The sequence below is a fragment of the Bison bison genome, unplaced genomic scaffold (assembly GCF_000754665.1).
Source record: "Bison bison bison isolate TAMUID 2011002044 unplaced genomic scaffold, Bison_UMD1.0 scf7180017864034, whole genome shotgun sequence".
In the NCBI taxonomy this organism is placed as follows: domain Eukaryota; kingdom Metazoa; phylum Chordata; class Mammalia; order Artiodactyla; family Bovidae; genus Bison; species Bison bison.
In genome coordinates this window covers 4,969,531-4,985,247 of record NW_011494606.1, presented here as the reverse complement: position 1 = coordinate 4,985,247, position 15,717 = coordinate 4,969,531, and the positions used below count along the sequence as shown (strand labels likewise).

Below are 15,717 nucleotides of genomic sequence, written 5' to 3'. Positions count from 1 at the left end.
CATAGCCTGGATCTGACCTCTGTCCATCCTTCACCCTACCCAGGCCAGTGACTCAGAGAGTTTGCCTGGATTCCTGTTTCTGTCTCTTTGGTTGGTACTTCTGGTGGCATCTGGCAGGCCTCTCCCTCACAGTGTCCATAAATTCCATTTATTCAGGAAAGCAGGTACCCTCAGTCAAATGGGGGCAGGGAGAAAGAGCTTTAAATGCCTCTTCACCAGCCCTGCCCAGCCATCAGAAACGTCCTGCCCACTGACCAGTGGAGTCCAAGGATGAGCCTTCTTGTAGGAAGGGCAGTACTGCCTTTGGGGGCCTCTCTCTATATATAAGAGCACCCATCACATCCACTCTTTTTTTGTGGTGGGAGGCATGCAACTCGGCTTGTGGGATCTTAGTTCCCCAACCAGGCGTCGAACCTAGGCTCTCAGCAGTGAAAGCAGGAAGTCGTCTAACCACTGGACCACCAGAGAATTCCCTGTCTCATCTACTCTTGACTCTTCCACCACCGCTGCCTCCAGTCCGCTTGTCCCCACAGCCAGAATTTCATACACACACGCACACACACATCTCAGAGGGTTCCTGTGGCTCTTAGGAAGAAGGCAGGGCCAGAGTCTGAGACCCTGCAGAGGCACCCCTCCCTGCTGCCCCAGCCTCCGTCCTCTCTGGCCACTCTGGCCTCCATTCTGGTCTCCCTCCTCACTGTGCTTTCCACCTTCTTGGAACTTTAGCACATGCTCATCTCTCTACCCGGAATGTCCTCCTCTCTTTGTCTGCTTACTTGCCTTTTAGACTTTCTGGTCAACCACTGTCCCCTCAGAGATGCCCCGTCTCGCCCTTCCGTGAAGCATCATCCCCAGGGTCGTATGCGCTCGCAGCTCCCTGCTCTTCGCTTGTCATTGTCACTGACCTGATTAGTAGATTAATGTCCGCCTTGCCCATGGAAGCTCTGTGGAAGCTGGGACCGCTTTGTGGGCTCTTTTCCTCTTTCCCTCACCACGGTATCCCTAATGCCACACAAAGTAGGAGCTCATGAAACACTTGTTAGATAAAGCATTTCTTTTTTTTTCCTTCTTCTTCTTTGTAATTTGGCTGCTCCAAGTCTTAGTTATGGCAGGACCTTTAGTTGATGGGGTGTGGGATCTAGTTCCCCAACCAGGGATTGAACTCGGGCCCCCTGCATTGTGAGCATGGAATCTTAGCCCCTGAACCACCAGGGAAATCCCTTGATAAAGAATTTTTTGTGTATGGACTCTCCTCACCCGTCTAATCCTGGTTGTCCCCGAAGTCTCGCATCTTTTCAGAAGCCGCCTGTCTCCCACCTGACTCTTGGCCGATGGTGCTCATGCCACTCGAGCTCCCCAGTCGTCACGGCCTATGGCATTGCTCCAACTTTCCTTTGGGCCGATGACCTGGAGATTTTAGAGGAAGATTCTGATGTAATGGGTTGGAGTAGGCTTTCTGGTTTTGCCTTTTAGAAGAGCTCCCGTGGACACACGCCACTGGTCCATCAAGGACCACATTTTACTCTGGGGAGGGGGTGTGATGGGCACTAGGTCAACTGCTCACAGGCCAAGTCACCACAGAAAACAAGGCTTGCAAAGGGACAGGACACTGCCGTGGGTGGTGGGTTGGGCCGAGCTGGGCTGGGAACCGAGGAGAACCAGGCCTGGAGTGCGGTCGCAGCTCTGCACACACACGACCATGTAGGCCTGAGCTCTGAGCTAGGCGAGCGCCATGGACCGGGCGCCTGGGCCACCGGCCAGAAAGGGGCTCCTGAGAGGCCTGCTGTGTAGGCCCTGACCAGTTACAGTTCCCTTTCATGTCCCTCCCTCGCTCCCCACCTCATCACAGACCCCAGCTGAAACAGGGATTTTCCCCCTTGTTTTCTTGTGTTTGAGGAAGGAACTGGGTGAGGGTGGAGAGCCGCTGGAGACGGGCTGCGCGCCGTCATCCTCCTTGCGGCATCACTGCATCCTCACGTCGGCTCCTGAAGAGCTCCCGTCTTCTAGCTCAGCCCTGGCCCCTCTGCCCACCTCCGCCTGGCCTGGCCTTTGCAGAGCACAGTTCAGTGCCGTCCCTTCAAGGTCGGGGAGGGTAGTCATCCCACGGCCTGGTGGCTCCGGGGTCTGCTCTGCCGGCCCAGGAGCCCTTGGCCTGCCGGGTGGGACTCTGTTCTTCTCCTGGGCCCAGGAGCCCTTGGCCTGCCGGGTGGGACTCTGTTCTTCTCCTGGACCCCTCCCAGCACGCCTAGAGCTTCTCTGATCTGCAAGCCCTCTGCCTGCGAGCCGGACAAGCGCTGGCTGTGGGGGGAGCTTTCTGAGTCTCCGCCAGGCTCCCAGGAGCTCGGCGGGCTGGCCTTGGGGAGGAGGCAGGCCGGATCGCCCTCACTGTCCATTTCTGCTCCTCCTGTCCATCCTGGCAGGTCCCTGGATGGCCGGCTGCAGGTGTCCCACCGGAAGGGGCTCCCCCACGTCATCTACTGCCGCCTGTGGCGGTGCCCCGACCTGCACAGCCACCACGAGCTGCGGGCCATGGAGCTGTGTGAGTTCGCCTTCAACATGAAGAAGGACGAGGTCTGCGTGAATCCCTACCACTATCAGAGGGTAGAGACCCCAGGTATGGCCTCCTCTGTGGGGTCTGCAGGTGTCTACCGGGCATCCTTCTCCTCCGCCTCTTCCTCTCCCCGTCCCCTGCCTTCCTCTCTTCTTCCTGAGGGCGGGCCTCTGGTTCATCTGGGGGTGCGGGGGCTTCAGTCCAGCCTGGCATCCACCCTGACCCTCCTTCCCTCTGTCTCCTCCGCACAGTTCTACCTCCTGTGTTGGTGCCCCGCCACACAGAGATCCCGGCCGAGTTCCCCCCGCTGGATGACTACAGCCATTCCATCCCCGAAAACACTAACTTCCCTGCCGGCATCGAGCCCCAGAGCAATATTCCAGGTAGGCACCCACAAGCAGTGAGGCCAGCCCCGGAGGCGGGCGCGGGACGGCCCCGTCACCCCATCTCCGCACACCCGCTGGCCCGAGGCCCCTGACTCAGACCCGCGTCCCTGTGGGGAGAGGATCCGTGGCCTTGGCTCCCCGCTCACTAATGATGCTTTTCTTGGCATGGAGGAGCGGCGGCGTGACCCTTCCGCCCGGCCTCGGTGCAGTCATTTATTTTGGAAGCGGAAATAGCGAGGCTGTGTTTCTCTCGCCACCCTCCGGGCCCTGGGGCTGGAGTTCAGGCAGGATCCCCCAAGGTCTGGGGGCTGCGGAGGCAGTGGGCCGAGCCGGGGCCAAGAGCCGGGCAGCGTGTGGAGAAGGGCCCTGTAAGTAAGCCCTGGGAGGGTTCCAGCCTGGGTGGGAGGTTTTACTCTAAAGGGAGAAGTGGGCTCTGCTGTCAGAGTGTAAATGTTTTTAGAAGCCCATCATTTACATGCAAATAATGTGTGAATCACCAGAACTCCAGGAGTCCAGGAAGACTGCTTGGCAGTGCTTGGCCAGACCCTGCACTAGGGTAGCTGGGGCAGAGATGGGCCGCGTTCCTTTCGGAGCCATCTACTTTGGACTAGCCTTTGGTCCCAAATGAGCTCACCGTGCTGAGGTTGACCGCAGGCTGTGTGCGTGGGTCAGAGCATTAAGGGAGGACCTGCTTTACAGCCCCGGCCTTTCATGTCACAGGTGGCTCTGGTCCCTAGGGGGTGGGTTGCCTACTCTCTTTGTTCAGCAAAGCAGAGAAGTCAGTCAGGGCCTGAGCTCAATGAGAGGAATGCATGGCAGTCTGCTCTCATGCAGTTTGCATCCCGCTTGAGACGTCCCCTCAAGAGCCGGCAGATCATGGTACGGGGGTGGGTGGTGGAGCCAGAGGGTGGTTTGAGGCAGTTGCCCTCAGAGATAGGTGAGTTCACTGCCTGGTGGCGGGGGTAGGGGAGGGCAGGGCAGGGAGCGGGGCTTAAACCTGGTCTTGAGGGATGGGGAGAAGTTTAGGCCCACAGAGGCTGTAGGAATAGGCACTTCAGACTGGGAGTCAGACAGTGAACGAAGTTCAGAGCGATTCAGGTGGGAACACTGGAGGATGAGTGCTCCAGGACAGCGAGAGCCAGGGGTCCGAAGCCCAGCCTTCAGCTCCCGCCCCCGGCGTAGTGGCCTGAAGCTATGAGTTTGCAAAGGGTGGCTTAAGAGCCAAACCGGAGGCCATGTAATGAACCACCTTCCTTCCAATTCCCAGAAACCCCACCCCCAGGCTACCTGAGTGAAGATGGAGAGACCAGTGACCACCAGATGAACCACAGCATGGATGCAGGTCAGAGTTTTGTGGAGTCTCTGCTCCTCGTCCTGAGTGCCTGCCCTTTCCCATCCTTCCCTCTGTCCCTCCATCTCGCTCTCTGTATTCCCTTCTCCCCACTTTCTCCATCCTTCCCTCTGTTCCTCCATCTCACTCTCTGTATTCCCTTCTCCCCACTTTCTCTCTCCATCCTTCTCTCTGTCCCTCCATCCAGTATTTACTGAGCAATCACTATGGGCCCAGAACTGGGATAGAGGAGGAGCCTGAGTGGCTCATGGTGTGTGGGGGAGACCAGCAAGACAGCCCGCAGTTACCATGCTGTCTCTTGTATGACCTGATGGAAGATGCTATGTGGCACGGAACAGGGCCGTGCCACCCAGCCTGGGACAAAGTGCTGGGGGACTGAGCAGTAGCTTGCGGTGTAGGCTTTTCCTGCATTGAGTATTGGAAGTATATAGGGTTTGGCCAGGCTGCCAGGACAGGCAGAGCAGCATGCCAGGCAGAGTCATGAGGGGCCATGGGGAGGAGAGCTGGTGAGTTCTGGGGTGGGTGAGAGCTCCGTGTGGCTAGAGCATCCTCCTCCAGAGACAGGAGGGCCAGTCATTCAAAGCTTCAGGTGTAGCCAGAAGCTGACGTGGAGCCCCTGCAGGCTGAAAGCAGATGAGATGCTGCTGGCAGTGTGATGGAGGGTGGGCTTCATCACTTGAAACAGCTCAGGAGCGCTGGAACAGAGGCAAGATCTTTGCAAGGCCCTGAAGCATCTATTTTTGTGTGATGCCCAAATGTGATCTATGTGTTCCTGCCATGAGGGGCCCAGCCTAGTCATCTCCAGGCACATCTCCAGATGCTCCCACCTCATTTGTTCTGGGACCAAATTGGCCTCAGACCAGCGGCTTCTTGAATTGAACCCCAGCTGCCACATCACACGTGCATGGCGTTGCATGTGGTTGGGTGAGGAGGAGGGAGCCAAGCAGATGTTCCCTTCCAATGATGGGAGGCATGCCTTGGGTACGCAGAGCCGTCCGATGTGGTCGGGCCACCTGCCCTGCACATAGCCCAGAAGAGAGTGCAGTTCCCGAAAGAAGGATGCAGGGGACGTGCATGTTTATTGTAAATGTGGTCACTTGATATATAGCCTGGGCATCGTGCCACATACCTCCACATACCACTGATGAGTGGATGATGGTGTGAACCCAGTCAGAATGCATCGGAGACCTGTATTTGATGCCAAGTGCCTGCTGTAAGCCCACATCTTTAAATGCTGGCATGGGAAACTAGCCCCCTGAGCAGCATCTCTGAGGATGCTGTGTTTCTTCTTCTCCTGCCTGCTTCCCTCCTCGCTACTCTTCAGGTTTATGGAAGGATTACAGGCAAACCTTTGATATACTGTGGTTTTACATCCAGATAACCACCATAAAGCAAGTTACACAAATTTTTTGTTCCCTAGTACGTGTAAAAGTTACGTTTATACTGTCCTGGTCTGTTAAGTGTGCAATAGCATTATGTCCAAAAAAGCAGTGTACACACCTTAATTAAAAAATACTTGGTAGCTCAACAATGTTAACCATGATTTGAACCTTCAATGAGTCAAAATCTTTTTTGCAGTAGTAACTATCAAAGATCACAGATTGCCATCAAAAATATAATAATTAAAAAATTAGAAACATTGTGAGAATTTTCAGAAGGGGACAAAAGACATGAAATCATTGAATGCTGTTGGAAAAATGGTGCCAGTGTGTTGGCTGGATGCAGCACTGCATCTGCAAAGCACAGTAACACAAAGTCTGCCTGTGCAAACAGACCAAAGGAGAAGAAGGTCTTACATGGGACAAGCCCACCTTTTCACCCTCTCAACTCTTGTGTCTCCCCTTCCTTTCTCTGTCCTCCCTTCCTCATCTCCTCCCGTCGTGTACCTGTAGGACCCTGTTGTGGACATAAATGTTTATTGAATATGAGCCCTGGGCTTTGTGGAGCCCAGCCAGCCCGTGACGGGTGGGTGGGTGGGGTCTCCCATTTACTGTCTGCTCTTCACTCAGACCAGTCCAGTTGCTCATGGGCTTGACTTCCCTGACAGCAGACAGGAGGAGCATCTCAGCTGGGGCCCAAGGCTCTCCCTGTCCAGCCCCATGTCTCCCCAGATATATGCGCATGTCTGTTCAGACCAGAGAGAAGGTCCCACTTCCTGGGTCTCCATGATTTGGACCAGCCTGAAATAGGAGACCAACACTTACTAACCACCTCCTGTGTACAAGCCATGGTGTAGGCATATTTGTGTGCACCGTTCTGCTTCATTTCTACACATCACACAGTAGATGGTATCATTGCCATTTTATACCTGAGGGGAAAAAAATCAAGGCTCAAAGTGTTTGAACCACTTTGCCAAAGACCCATGGCTACGTGGTGCCATGTCCAGATACCATGGAAGATTTGAAAGCTCTGCTTTTTCTGTGACTTTTCCACATCCCCCAGAAGATTGGGTGCAAGGGGTGAAACCCATGGTTCCCCCTTGGTCCTCAAGGAGGTCACAGCTGAGTGTGACTTTTCCACATCCCCCAGAAGATTGGGTGCAAGGGGTGAAACCCATGGTTCCCCCTTGGTCCTCAAGGAGGTCACAGCTGAGTTGAGGGGCAGGAGCAGACCCCCGCTCACAGCTCAAGGCAGCCTAAGCTGAAGGCCCAGTGGTGAGGATTGGAGATTTCAGGGAGTGGAGCCAGGCGCAAAGGACTATCAGGAAACAAGCAACTCTCTGGAGCTGGAGCCCCATGGGTGCAGGGACAATGGAGGGACCAGCCCAGTGTTGCTTTTTGGAAAAGCGATAGCTTGGTTTTCTGAAGGCTGATGTTGTGTGGGTCCGCACACACCCACCCACCTACCAGGAGAATGAGTAAAGATAATAGAGTAGGAAGAATTGGGTAGTTAGGACTTTTCCCTGTGAGTAGCATCATGTTTTGCATATAACGTCAGTCTGGTTGCTGAGCTGTGGGGTGTCTGAGGCAGCTGGGTGCATTTCCTGAAACCTGGGAATGCCTGCATTGGTATTTGCAGACCCTGAGCTCTGAGAGCAGAGAGGGGTCTGGGCGGCTGGGGAGAGGGTCTTCCTGCTCCTTTTGTCCCTCAGTTAACAGGGCATGTCAGTGTGGGGTCTGTGCGCTCGGGCTGGGACCGCAGCAACCGCATGCTGCGGGCTTGATTAGACGCATCAGACCCTCGAGTTGTGGAAAAGACTCCAAGGTCATCCGCTCATCTATTGGTTGCACAGATAAAGAAGCTGGGACCCAGGGAAGGGAGGTGCGGCCCTCTCCTGGGCCGTGGAGGCTCAGCCGGGGGTTTTCTCCCCGCCCCGCTGTGATGTACACGTTGTCATCTGGCTCCCAGGCCAGCAGTCTTTTCTGACGTCTCACAGCAGTGTCTTACCTCGCAGGTTCTCCAAACCTCTCCCCGAATCCGATGTCCCCAACACACAATAACTTGGGTAAGTAGCTCCTTGTCTGTATGATTTGAACCCCCTTTAGCTGTAGCCGTGGCTGGTGCTCAGTGTCGGGGGGAGGCCCTGAAGGTGAAGCTCCGCCCCCGGCCCCCACCATCCGCCCAGCACAACCCATCAGGTTTCTGCTTGCATAGCTTCTGGGGTCACCCACAGGATGGGAAACCTGAGAACAGCGGTGGCAGGAAAGGCAGCCGTGGGCCAGGTTTGTATTTCCCCGGGGAGGCGGTTAGACACGAGTGAATGAAAATCCCCTGAATCTTGTGCTGTAGAAACATGAGGGTCTGTGGTCGGTGAGCATCTGTGTGTGGTTTGATGCAAAGCCATGGGCAGTGCTGCAGACTACAACCCCCAGCTGGCGGGGACTTGTTTCAGATACACTTGCTTGGATTTCATCTGAGCACCTCATCTGACAGTGATGTCATTTTTAATTAAAAGGGTACCATATAAGGAATTAAAAAACAAAATGCACAGTTACCCATAATCCCTCTACCCTAACGCACATGTGTTTCCTTTATCTTGGTCCTCTGATGTTTTTGGATCAAGCACATATATTTGTGCTTTGCCTTTGAGAGAATACTTCATATTCACTTTTTCCTTCTATCTTGTTATTTTGTAAACACATAGATGTCTCATTGATCATCTTGCATCATCTCATGATGTTTTGGAGTGGCTGGGCCATCATTTCCACAACCTTCCTTCAGATGTTTGCTTTCTGGGTCGTTTTTGTGAGATTTGCTTTTCTAATCCAGGAGCATCTTTTGGCTTCAGTGTGGGGCCTGCCAGAGGGCTCAAAACAAATGAAATATTTGTTCAGTTCTCATCTAGGGGAATTTTTTTCCTGAGTTGGTCTGGTAGCTTTAGAAAAATGTGAGTTTGGTTTTGTTCTGGCCTGTATTGCTGGGACTTGACTTGGGGCTCAGGGAAAGGAGGAGCTAATTTCCAAACTTGGTGAATCAGAGTGGATTGGCCTGGCTTCTGTTCCCAGTTGTTCCCAGTCCTTGACTGATAGCATCAGATGAAGAGTCATCATTTGGAATGTGGGAGCTGCTTGAAAACCCTTTAATACGGCTGACAAGTGGGCACTGTGAAATGTGACTGGGGGATCTGTTTTAGCATCTTTGTAAAATAATACCACGGTGTATGTTCCCAATGTGAAAGGACTGATGGAGTTATTCAACATAAACGCTGAAGGCTGGAAGCTCATGTTAACTTGAAGGCCATGACTGTGAGCTTCACTCTGGGCTTTCCGCTTTGGAGGATGACCCCTCTGACCCCACCACGGCAGCCCTTTCAGTCCACAGACATGAGCTGGTGCTTGACCTGGCAACCCCACTGCCTGACTTTGTGGTTCGGACTGAAAGTTGTCCTGGGTGGGTGCTTGCTCTGCATTCCCCTCGAGATTGTGTAGACCAGGATGACAGCATGTCCTTGAACTTGGCCCCAAGGCAGAGTGCCCAACTGGCACGATCCTCCCGGCCTGCGGCCCTGTCCCTCGGCCTCTTGTCTAAGGGTCAGGACTTCTGAGGCCATCTCTTCCAAATGAAGGAACAGCCTCCAAGCCCGGTGGACAGAGAGGGGTGCCCCTCTTCTGGGAAGATGTGAATGGGGGCACGAGTCAGCTGACGAGTCATGAAGGACTCATGGTGAGACTCGGGTGCGGACAGGCCTGGCTTCCTTTCTGCTTGATGAGCCCTTGAACCCCAGCCTTCACCCACTCAAAACCATCGATAGGACCCTACAGTCTGATCGCCTTGGCATCAGGGCTGGATGGAGATGAGAGGATGGTGATGATAATGGCTGGCATTTCTTGAGAACTCGCTGTTTACTGAGTGTTGTTCAGAGCACTTCCTGCGTGCTAGCTGAATCTTCGTGACAGCTGAATAAGGTGGTAGTGCTACAGTTTTCATTTTGTGGAACAGGAAGCCAAGGGACAGACTGGTTAATGCACTTGTCCCATCCACACAGCTGGGAAGTGGGGACCTCAGGCCTCGGGGATCCAGGCTATAGGGATCCATGCAGCGGGACCCTGCCATACTCGGCCACTTGGACCAGCTCTCCCCTTTCTCACTCAGTAGAACTCGGCTCAGGGAGGGAACTGAGGGTCTGGTGTCCCATGTCGTCCCTGGCGGGGACCCCTGCCTGCTTGCCTGTCTCTTCCTCACTCAGCCATTTGCTGGCACTTCTTGCTTGGTCTCTGTATACCAGCCCAGGTAGGGGAATTCAAAGAGGAGCCCCAGACCCTGACATCAAAGTGTTGTCCGCCTTGTTGGGATAAATAAGGAGGACTGTAAATAACTTTTTATATAAAACAAGAGGTAGGTACAGATGAAATACCCTGAGGGCTTACAGGAGGGAATGGTGGCATTCCAGTGGGGACATCATGCTGGGTGGTCAGTGTCTTCTCCGTATTCACTCACTCATTCACTGAGTTCCTAGTATGTACCCATGCTGGGGGTCCAGAGCTGAAGACCCTCAAACGTTCACTGTCTGGTGGAGTGGCTGGAGGTGTCTGTCACCGGTGATGTACTGTGCCCAGCACACATAGGACGGGAACTGCATGTGCCGGGCAGGGTGCAGAGACCTCAGAGTTGTGGTGGCCCGTGTGAGCTGGGCCTTGAGGGACAGGCAGAATTGGAGGGCAAGGCACTGCCGGTGCAAGGGCGGGCGAGCTCTGCGGATGGCTGGCCGTGTGGTGGGTTGGCTTGTGGGAGGCACAGTGGAGACGAGGCTGAGGGGGCTGGCAGGGCTGAGAAAAGAGCGCAGAAGGCCACACTTCCGTAGCCCCATCTTGCCTACAGGATAAGGCAAGATGGTAGGTTTTGAGTTTTGGGCGCTTATCTGATGGTGGCTTCATAATGATTAATCTGGGCACTATGTGGAATTTAAATCTTAGGAGAAATTGCTGGAGCTACCACCCCTGCCCCACCCCTCCCAAAAAACCCACTTAGGAAGCTGTAGCACTGGAGGAGGCTGAGATGAACGCTTTAGAGAAAGGAAGCAGAATGGGAGAAGGCATCTGCAAGCACCATGGGCCTAAATCAGCAGCATTTATTGACAAGCTTTAACTGGGAAGACCGGGAGGCTTCCGTGTCACTGCGGCCGGACCCCAGGAGATGAGGGACAGGGTTTGGCATGGAGGGTGACAGGGAGGCGCCTCTACTCACCTGAGTCCAGGAAGCAGCGGGACAGTCAGGAGAGAGGCCATGGCTGGAGGTGCAGCTTCAGAGCCATTAGCATGTGGGGTTAGCCTTGCCCATCGTGGGGTCAGAGACATGATTTTGTCATCAGATGAGTTTGGAAAGCCTGTCCTGTGCTCGCTCCTGGGGCCCCCCAGGGCACTCGCAGCGTAAAGCCTCTGAGAGTCTTGCAGAAAGAAGGCCTGGCTGGTCCAGCGTTTCTCCCAGGGATCCGACCACTGTTGGAACACCTCTTTCTTAGGATCCCGTGGACCATTCTATAGTCCTCACTTGGGAAACACTGACAAAGTTTTGGCTGAAGTCCTGGGAGTGGATGGAGAGGGAGACCTAAGGATGGACTCACGAGATGTGCCTCGGGAAGAGGCTTGGGGATCAGGTGGAGGATGGGGCCCAACATTCAGAGGGGAGAGAGGTGCTGAGGGCAGGGGGTGGGCAGGTTCTGTGGAGATGCCAAGTGAGGTGTAAGGAGAGAGCTCCTCGAGGGTTCAAGGGCATCCTTTGGAGAGCAGGTGTGGGCAGGAGAGGGGGCTCCAGTCCTCGGCAGTGGGCTGCAGGCAGATAAAAGCGGGGGTGGGGCAGCACACAGCCCCCACCCCTGCATTCCTCTTTCACAGCCGCATGTCCCAAACCGCAGCATGCCGACAGGCACACGGCGGGTTCTCCCCGGAGACATCTGGGCATCTCAGGACACCTATTAGTTCTCATAAAGAAGTTACTATACAAACAGAAAGCAGGCATAGGACATCTGGCTACTATCTTCATTTCTTTCCTGCTCCAGGCAAAAGCTTGAGCTTCTGGCCACAGTGAAGCCACTTGGGGTGCCTCATGGGGGAGCCCCAGGAGTGACTGAGAGCCAGCTCAGCCTCTGGCCAGCGGCAGGCTCTGGGGAGATCCCAGGGCTTTGTTGTGCAGGGAAGGGATGTGAGCAGGTGAGGTTCCTGTTATTACACATTGTGTTGGATGAGTCACCTGGAATTTCCTAAGGATTTAGGTCAAGGATTGGAGCAAATGCAGGGGTTGGGGGGAGGTGGAGAGAGATAACGAGCCAGATCCTGCCTGTGAAGAAGTTGTTCTTTGCTTTAGAGTGAGACATCTCTGGAGAGGCTTTGACTGGGGGAAGTGAGGTACCAGGGAGTGTCCAGGGGCAGGAACTGAGCTGGAGTTGAAGGAGGTGATGGTTTCCCAGAGGGCCCTGGACTGAGGCTGCCTTCTCCTCCTGCTGGGAGAAGGGGGCCCTGGTGGCCAAGGTCGCAGGAAGACCCCTGACCCCTCAAGAGAGGGCAGGGGACCCCCTACAACCCAAACCCGATCCCAGGTATCTTTTCCAAGGCCACGTTGAGCTCTCGTCTTCCATAAGCTCGGGACACCACAGGCGAACGTCTTCATGGCAGGAAGTCAACTGCTGGCTGGACCGTCAGACTCCTGGGCGTCCGTCCAGCTCTGAGACTTTCCGTTGTTCTTGGTCTCAGTAGACTGGTCCTAGGTTGATAGAGCAGGGGTCCTTTCTGGGTAAAAGTGGGCTTGTTGCCTAATCCTTCGCAAGATCAGTTGGAATTGGTGCCTAGCTGCTGGGATGACTGTCCTGGGCTGGCAGGGACCTGACCTTTAGGTAGGCAGGTGGCTCAGACACCAGGGATGAGAGAATGTTTTCACAGCCACCTGAGCTGGGCCGTGAAGGTCGTGTCCCAGCAGATGAGGGGGGCGAGCAGTGCAGGCAGTGGGAAGGCAGATGGGGCCTAGGTGTGGAGTCTTCTTCCACAGGGCCCAGATGGAGGTGGGTGCTGGCACTCTGACCTTAGCTCTGCCGCATCAGCGCGCCCGCTCTTCACCCGCTCCCTGCGCTCGACGTATAGCGGAAAGCTAATTGCCCCGCTCGGGCCTCCCCCCTTTCCTTTCCCGGATTTGGATCTCTTGCACGTGTTTTTAATAGGCATCCCTTAATCCAAGTGTTGCCTTCTGGGTTTTATTCTGTTTTCTTTCCCTTAAACAAAACAGAAAGTCCATGCCAGCTTGGAATTGGGCTCAGAACCAGAGCCAGCCAGTGCGTTAGGCTGGCAGGGGGCCAGTGGAGAATTAAGTGCCCCCTGCCCCTCGAGGAATCTGGCCCTCACCGCAGCAGTGGGGGCTGGGGGCCGAGAGCGGCTGGAGCGGGAGGTTCCTGCGTCTGCAACACCTCTGCCACAGGAAGAGGGATTAGCACAAACTCAGCAGTCTGACTGGGAGCAGAGCCGTGTGGAGGGAAGGCCTTGGGCGTGTGCCGTCAGCTGCCACACCAGGTGTGTGGAGTCCTTGGTCTGGGGAAGCGAAACTGCTTTCTCTGGGGCAGGTCACCCTGCCCTGTCCTCCCGGAGGAGCCTGTGAGCCATATGTGTTCAGAGTTTTTTCCCCCAGAAGCAGCCTTATATAAAATTGCTTCTGCATTTATTGGGACCCTCTTGAATCCAGGGTGGCTTGGCTGACTGTATTGACTATTGTGGGGGAGAAGTGGCCTCACTGAAGAGTTATTTTAAGATTTAGTGCCAGGACAAGCTTTATTTTCCCTATAGAACTGGTAAGAATTTTCTTTTTGCCAACCAGAGCCAGGTCGCATGTCATGCCCCCTTTTTGCCTTGTCTGCTAGGAAGCTCAGAGCCAAGCTGAGTGCTGTTTAAGTAGCTATCTAATTTGATGGTTAGCCTGTTTATAGTCTCTCTTTCCCAGGGTCCTGACTTGGTCTTGTTCCGAACCATGGTGTGGATAAGTCCTTTACTAGGAAAAGAAATGAGGGCGGACATGCAGTTTGAAAATAAAGCACCATTCAAGGCAGAGCCCTGGAGGGGGGCGTACTTGGGCGTGCAGCTCCCCTGGCGTAAATGCCTGCAGGAAGCCCTGAGCGACGATGGGAGGGGAGAGGGGAAAGGCCGGGCCGACTGGCAGCTGTTTGCAGACCACAGTAAGTGCACGGCTGGGGTGCTGCTTCTGAACATGGGTCAGCTCGTCCAGACAGCCCTCTCTGAAATGGCAGCCTTCAGACTTGGCCTTGGCCTGACGGCTCCACTCCCCAAACTACCATCTGCTTAATTATGTGTCAGGCTCCTGCATCCTGTGTTTTCCACAGCACTGTTTGGTGCACGTCTGCGAGTTGCAGGGATGTTTAGATAAGGGCTCAGATCTGCTTGGGAGAGCCTCTGGCGAGGACTCCAAGTCTCTCTCTGATTCTGAGACACCTCAAAGCCTACACATCACCAGAATGGCGTTCTGGCCCCGTGTTACCCAGCAGGTGGCCTGCTGACTTCCCTTCTTTTGACAAGTGGACTGGGTCAGTGTTCCTGGGATCCTGGCTCACTGCCTTCTGCCTGGACTAAGCCCAGGACTTGGACTTGGCTTTATCATTTGAGGACGAGGACGCTGTTCTGTACTTGGCTAGGGAGGCCAAGGCTGCCTCTTCAGGGTGACCCGTGACCTTCAGAGTCTGCTCTCGGTGGCTTCCAGTACACGGCAGTCACTGTTCAGACTGGGCCACTGAGGCCAGAGAGGGACGTCATGTCCCTGAGGTTGCACAGCAAAGTCAGCAGAGCCTGCCTCTGGGAAGTGGGGCCCGCCGTGCTTCCCCAGTACCTTCTGGATATGACACGCTGCCGGGCCACTTTGAAGGCTTGGAGTGCACTTGGATTTCTTAGGTGGTGGTGGTTGTTTTTCTTAAGATTTCCAAAGCAACATAGCTCACATTTTAGTGAGCACATTGTTTAGAATATAACTTATCTCACTGGAATGTCAAACATCGAGCAACGCCAGAGCCAGATGTGGCTGACATGGCTCAGTCCAGCCTCCAGGGTACTGGCCGCGGGCTGTGGTCGCTCCTGCCCCCATCACACCCCCTTCGCCATTAAGTAGCCTGGACACCCTGCCTTCCCTCCTCTTCCCTTGCTCCACCCTGGCAGGAGAAGGAGGAGCAAGGACACTTTGCCCCCTTTGGTTGGAGGTCAGGCCAAGAATAGGATGTTCTCAAGTTTGAACAACCAAAATTATTCTAATTGCTATAGACACCATTTATTGAGTGTCTGATGCGTGCCCTGCTCTCCACTTGAATTCTCTCAGTCCATCCAAAAACAGCGCCGGGTGAGAAAGGAGGTTCTCCACTCGGGTGGCCCCAGGGAGATGTGGACACTGAAACTCCGAGCTAAACTGCTTTGCTCAGCAGCACACAGCTGCTCTGTGTCTGGCCTGAAGCTTGGGCTCCATGACCTGGTCAAACATTCAGGGCAGTGACTGTCGTCTGGGGGCTATTTTGCCCCCTGGAAGACCTCTCTCAATGTCTGAAGGCCCTTCTGGCTGTCACAGCTGGGAGGGCGAGACGGATGTGGTCTGCCGGCATCTAGAGGCCAAGGGTGCCGCACATATCCTGGAGCCCACAGAACCCTCTCTCCCCAAACAGAATGACCCGGCCCCGAATCTCGATAGTGCTGAGGTGGAGAAACGTGGTCAGATGTCCTGACCCTCCGGCTGACTCTTCCTGGGTGTGGCAAGGGCAGGGTTGTCACCGGTCTTCAGCTCCTCCTGTGTGTGCTGACCTTCTTTTTACCCTTAGATGGGATCATGGACATTGACCCTGGAAGGAGGTCAGGGCCACGTTGCCCAGCAGGGAGACCTGGCCCCACCTTCTGGGTTTTTCTCACACTGTCAGCGGCCTGGGGAGCTGAGCAGAGGTTCTCGTGGGCTCTTGTGGGCTCTGGGAAGTTGCCTGGCGGGCAGTGAGCAGGGGTCTCGGGCCAGGGCTGAGACTTGGTCCAGTG

The 15,717-nt window shown here is 54.9% G+C and overlaps 1 protein-coding gene across 5 annotated transcripts in view; it reads left to right on the top strand.

Annotated features, from left to right (window-relative positions):
- The window catches only part of SMAD3 (SMAD family member 3), a 127,520-nt gene that overhangs the window by 98,412 nt on the left and 13,391 nt on the right, over window positions 1-15,717 (top strand). For 4 of the 5 annotated variants that reach the window (XM_010834522.1, XM_010834524.1, XM_010834525.1 and 1 more), the window contains exons 2-5: window positions 2,421-2,614; window positions 2,803-2,934; window positions 4,205-4,279; window positions 7,683-7,733. In XM_010834522.1, coding sequence (XP_010832824.1) covers window positions 2,421-2,614; window positions 2,803-2,934; window positions 4,205-4,279; window positions 7,683-7,733 — 452 coding nt within the window. Of the gene's footprint in view, window positions 1-2,420; window positions 2,615-2,802; window positions 2,935-2,955; window positions 3,306-4,204; window positions 4,280-7,682; window positions 7,734-15,717 lie in introns of those variants that run through there. The other variant, XM_010834526.1, reaches the window with a different exon arrangement.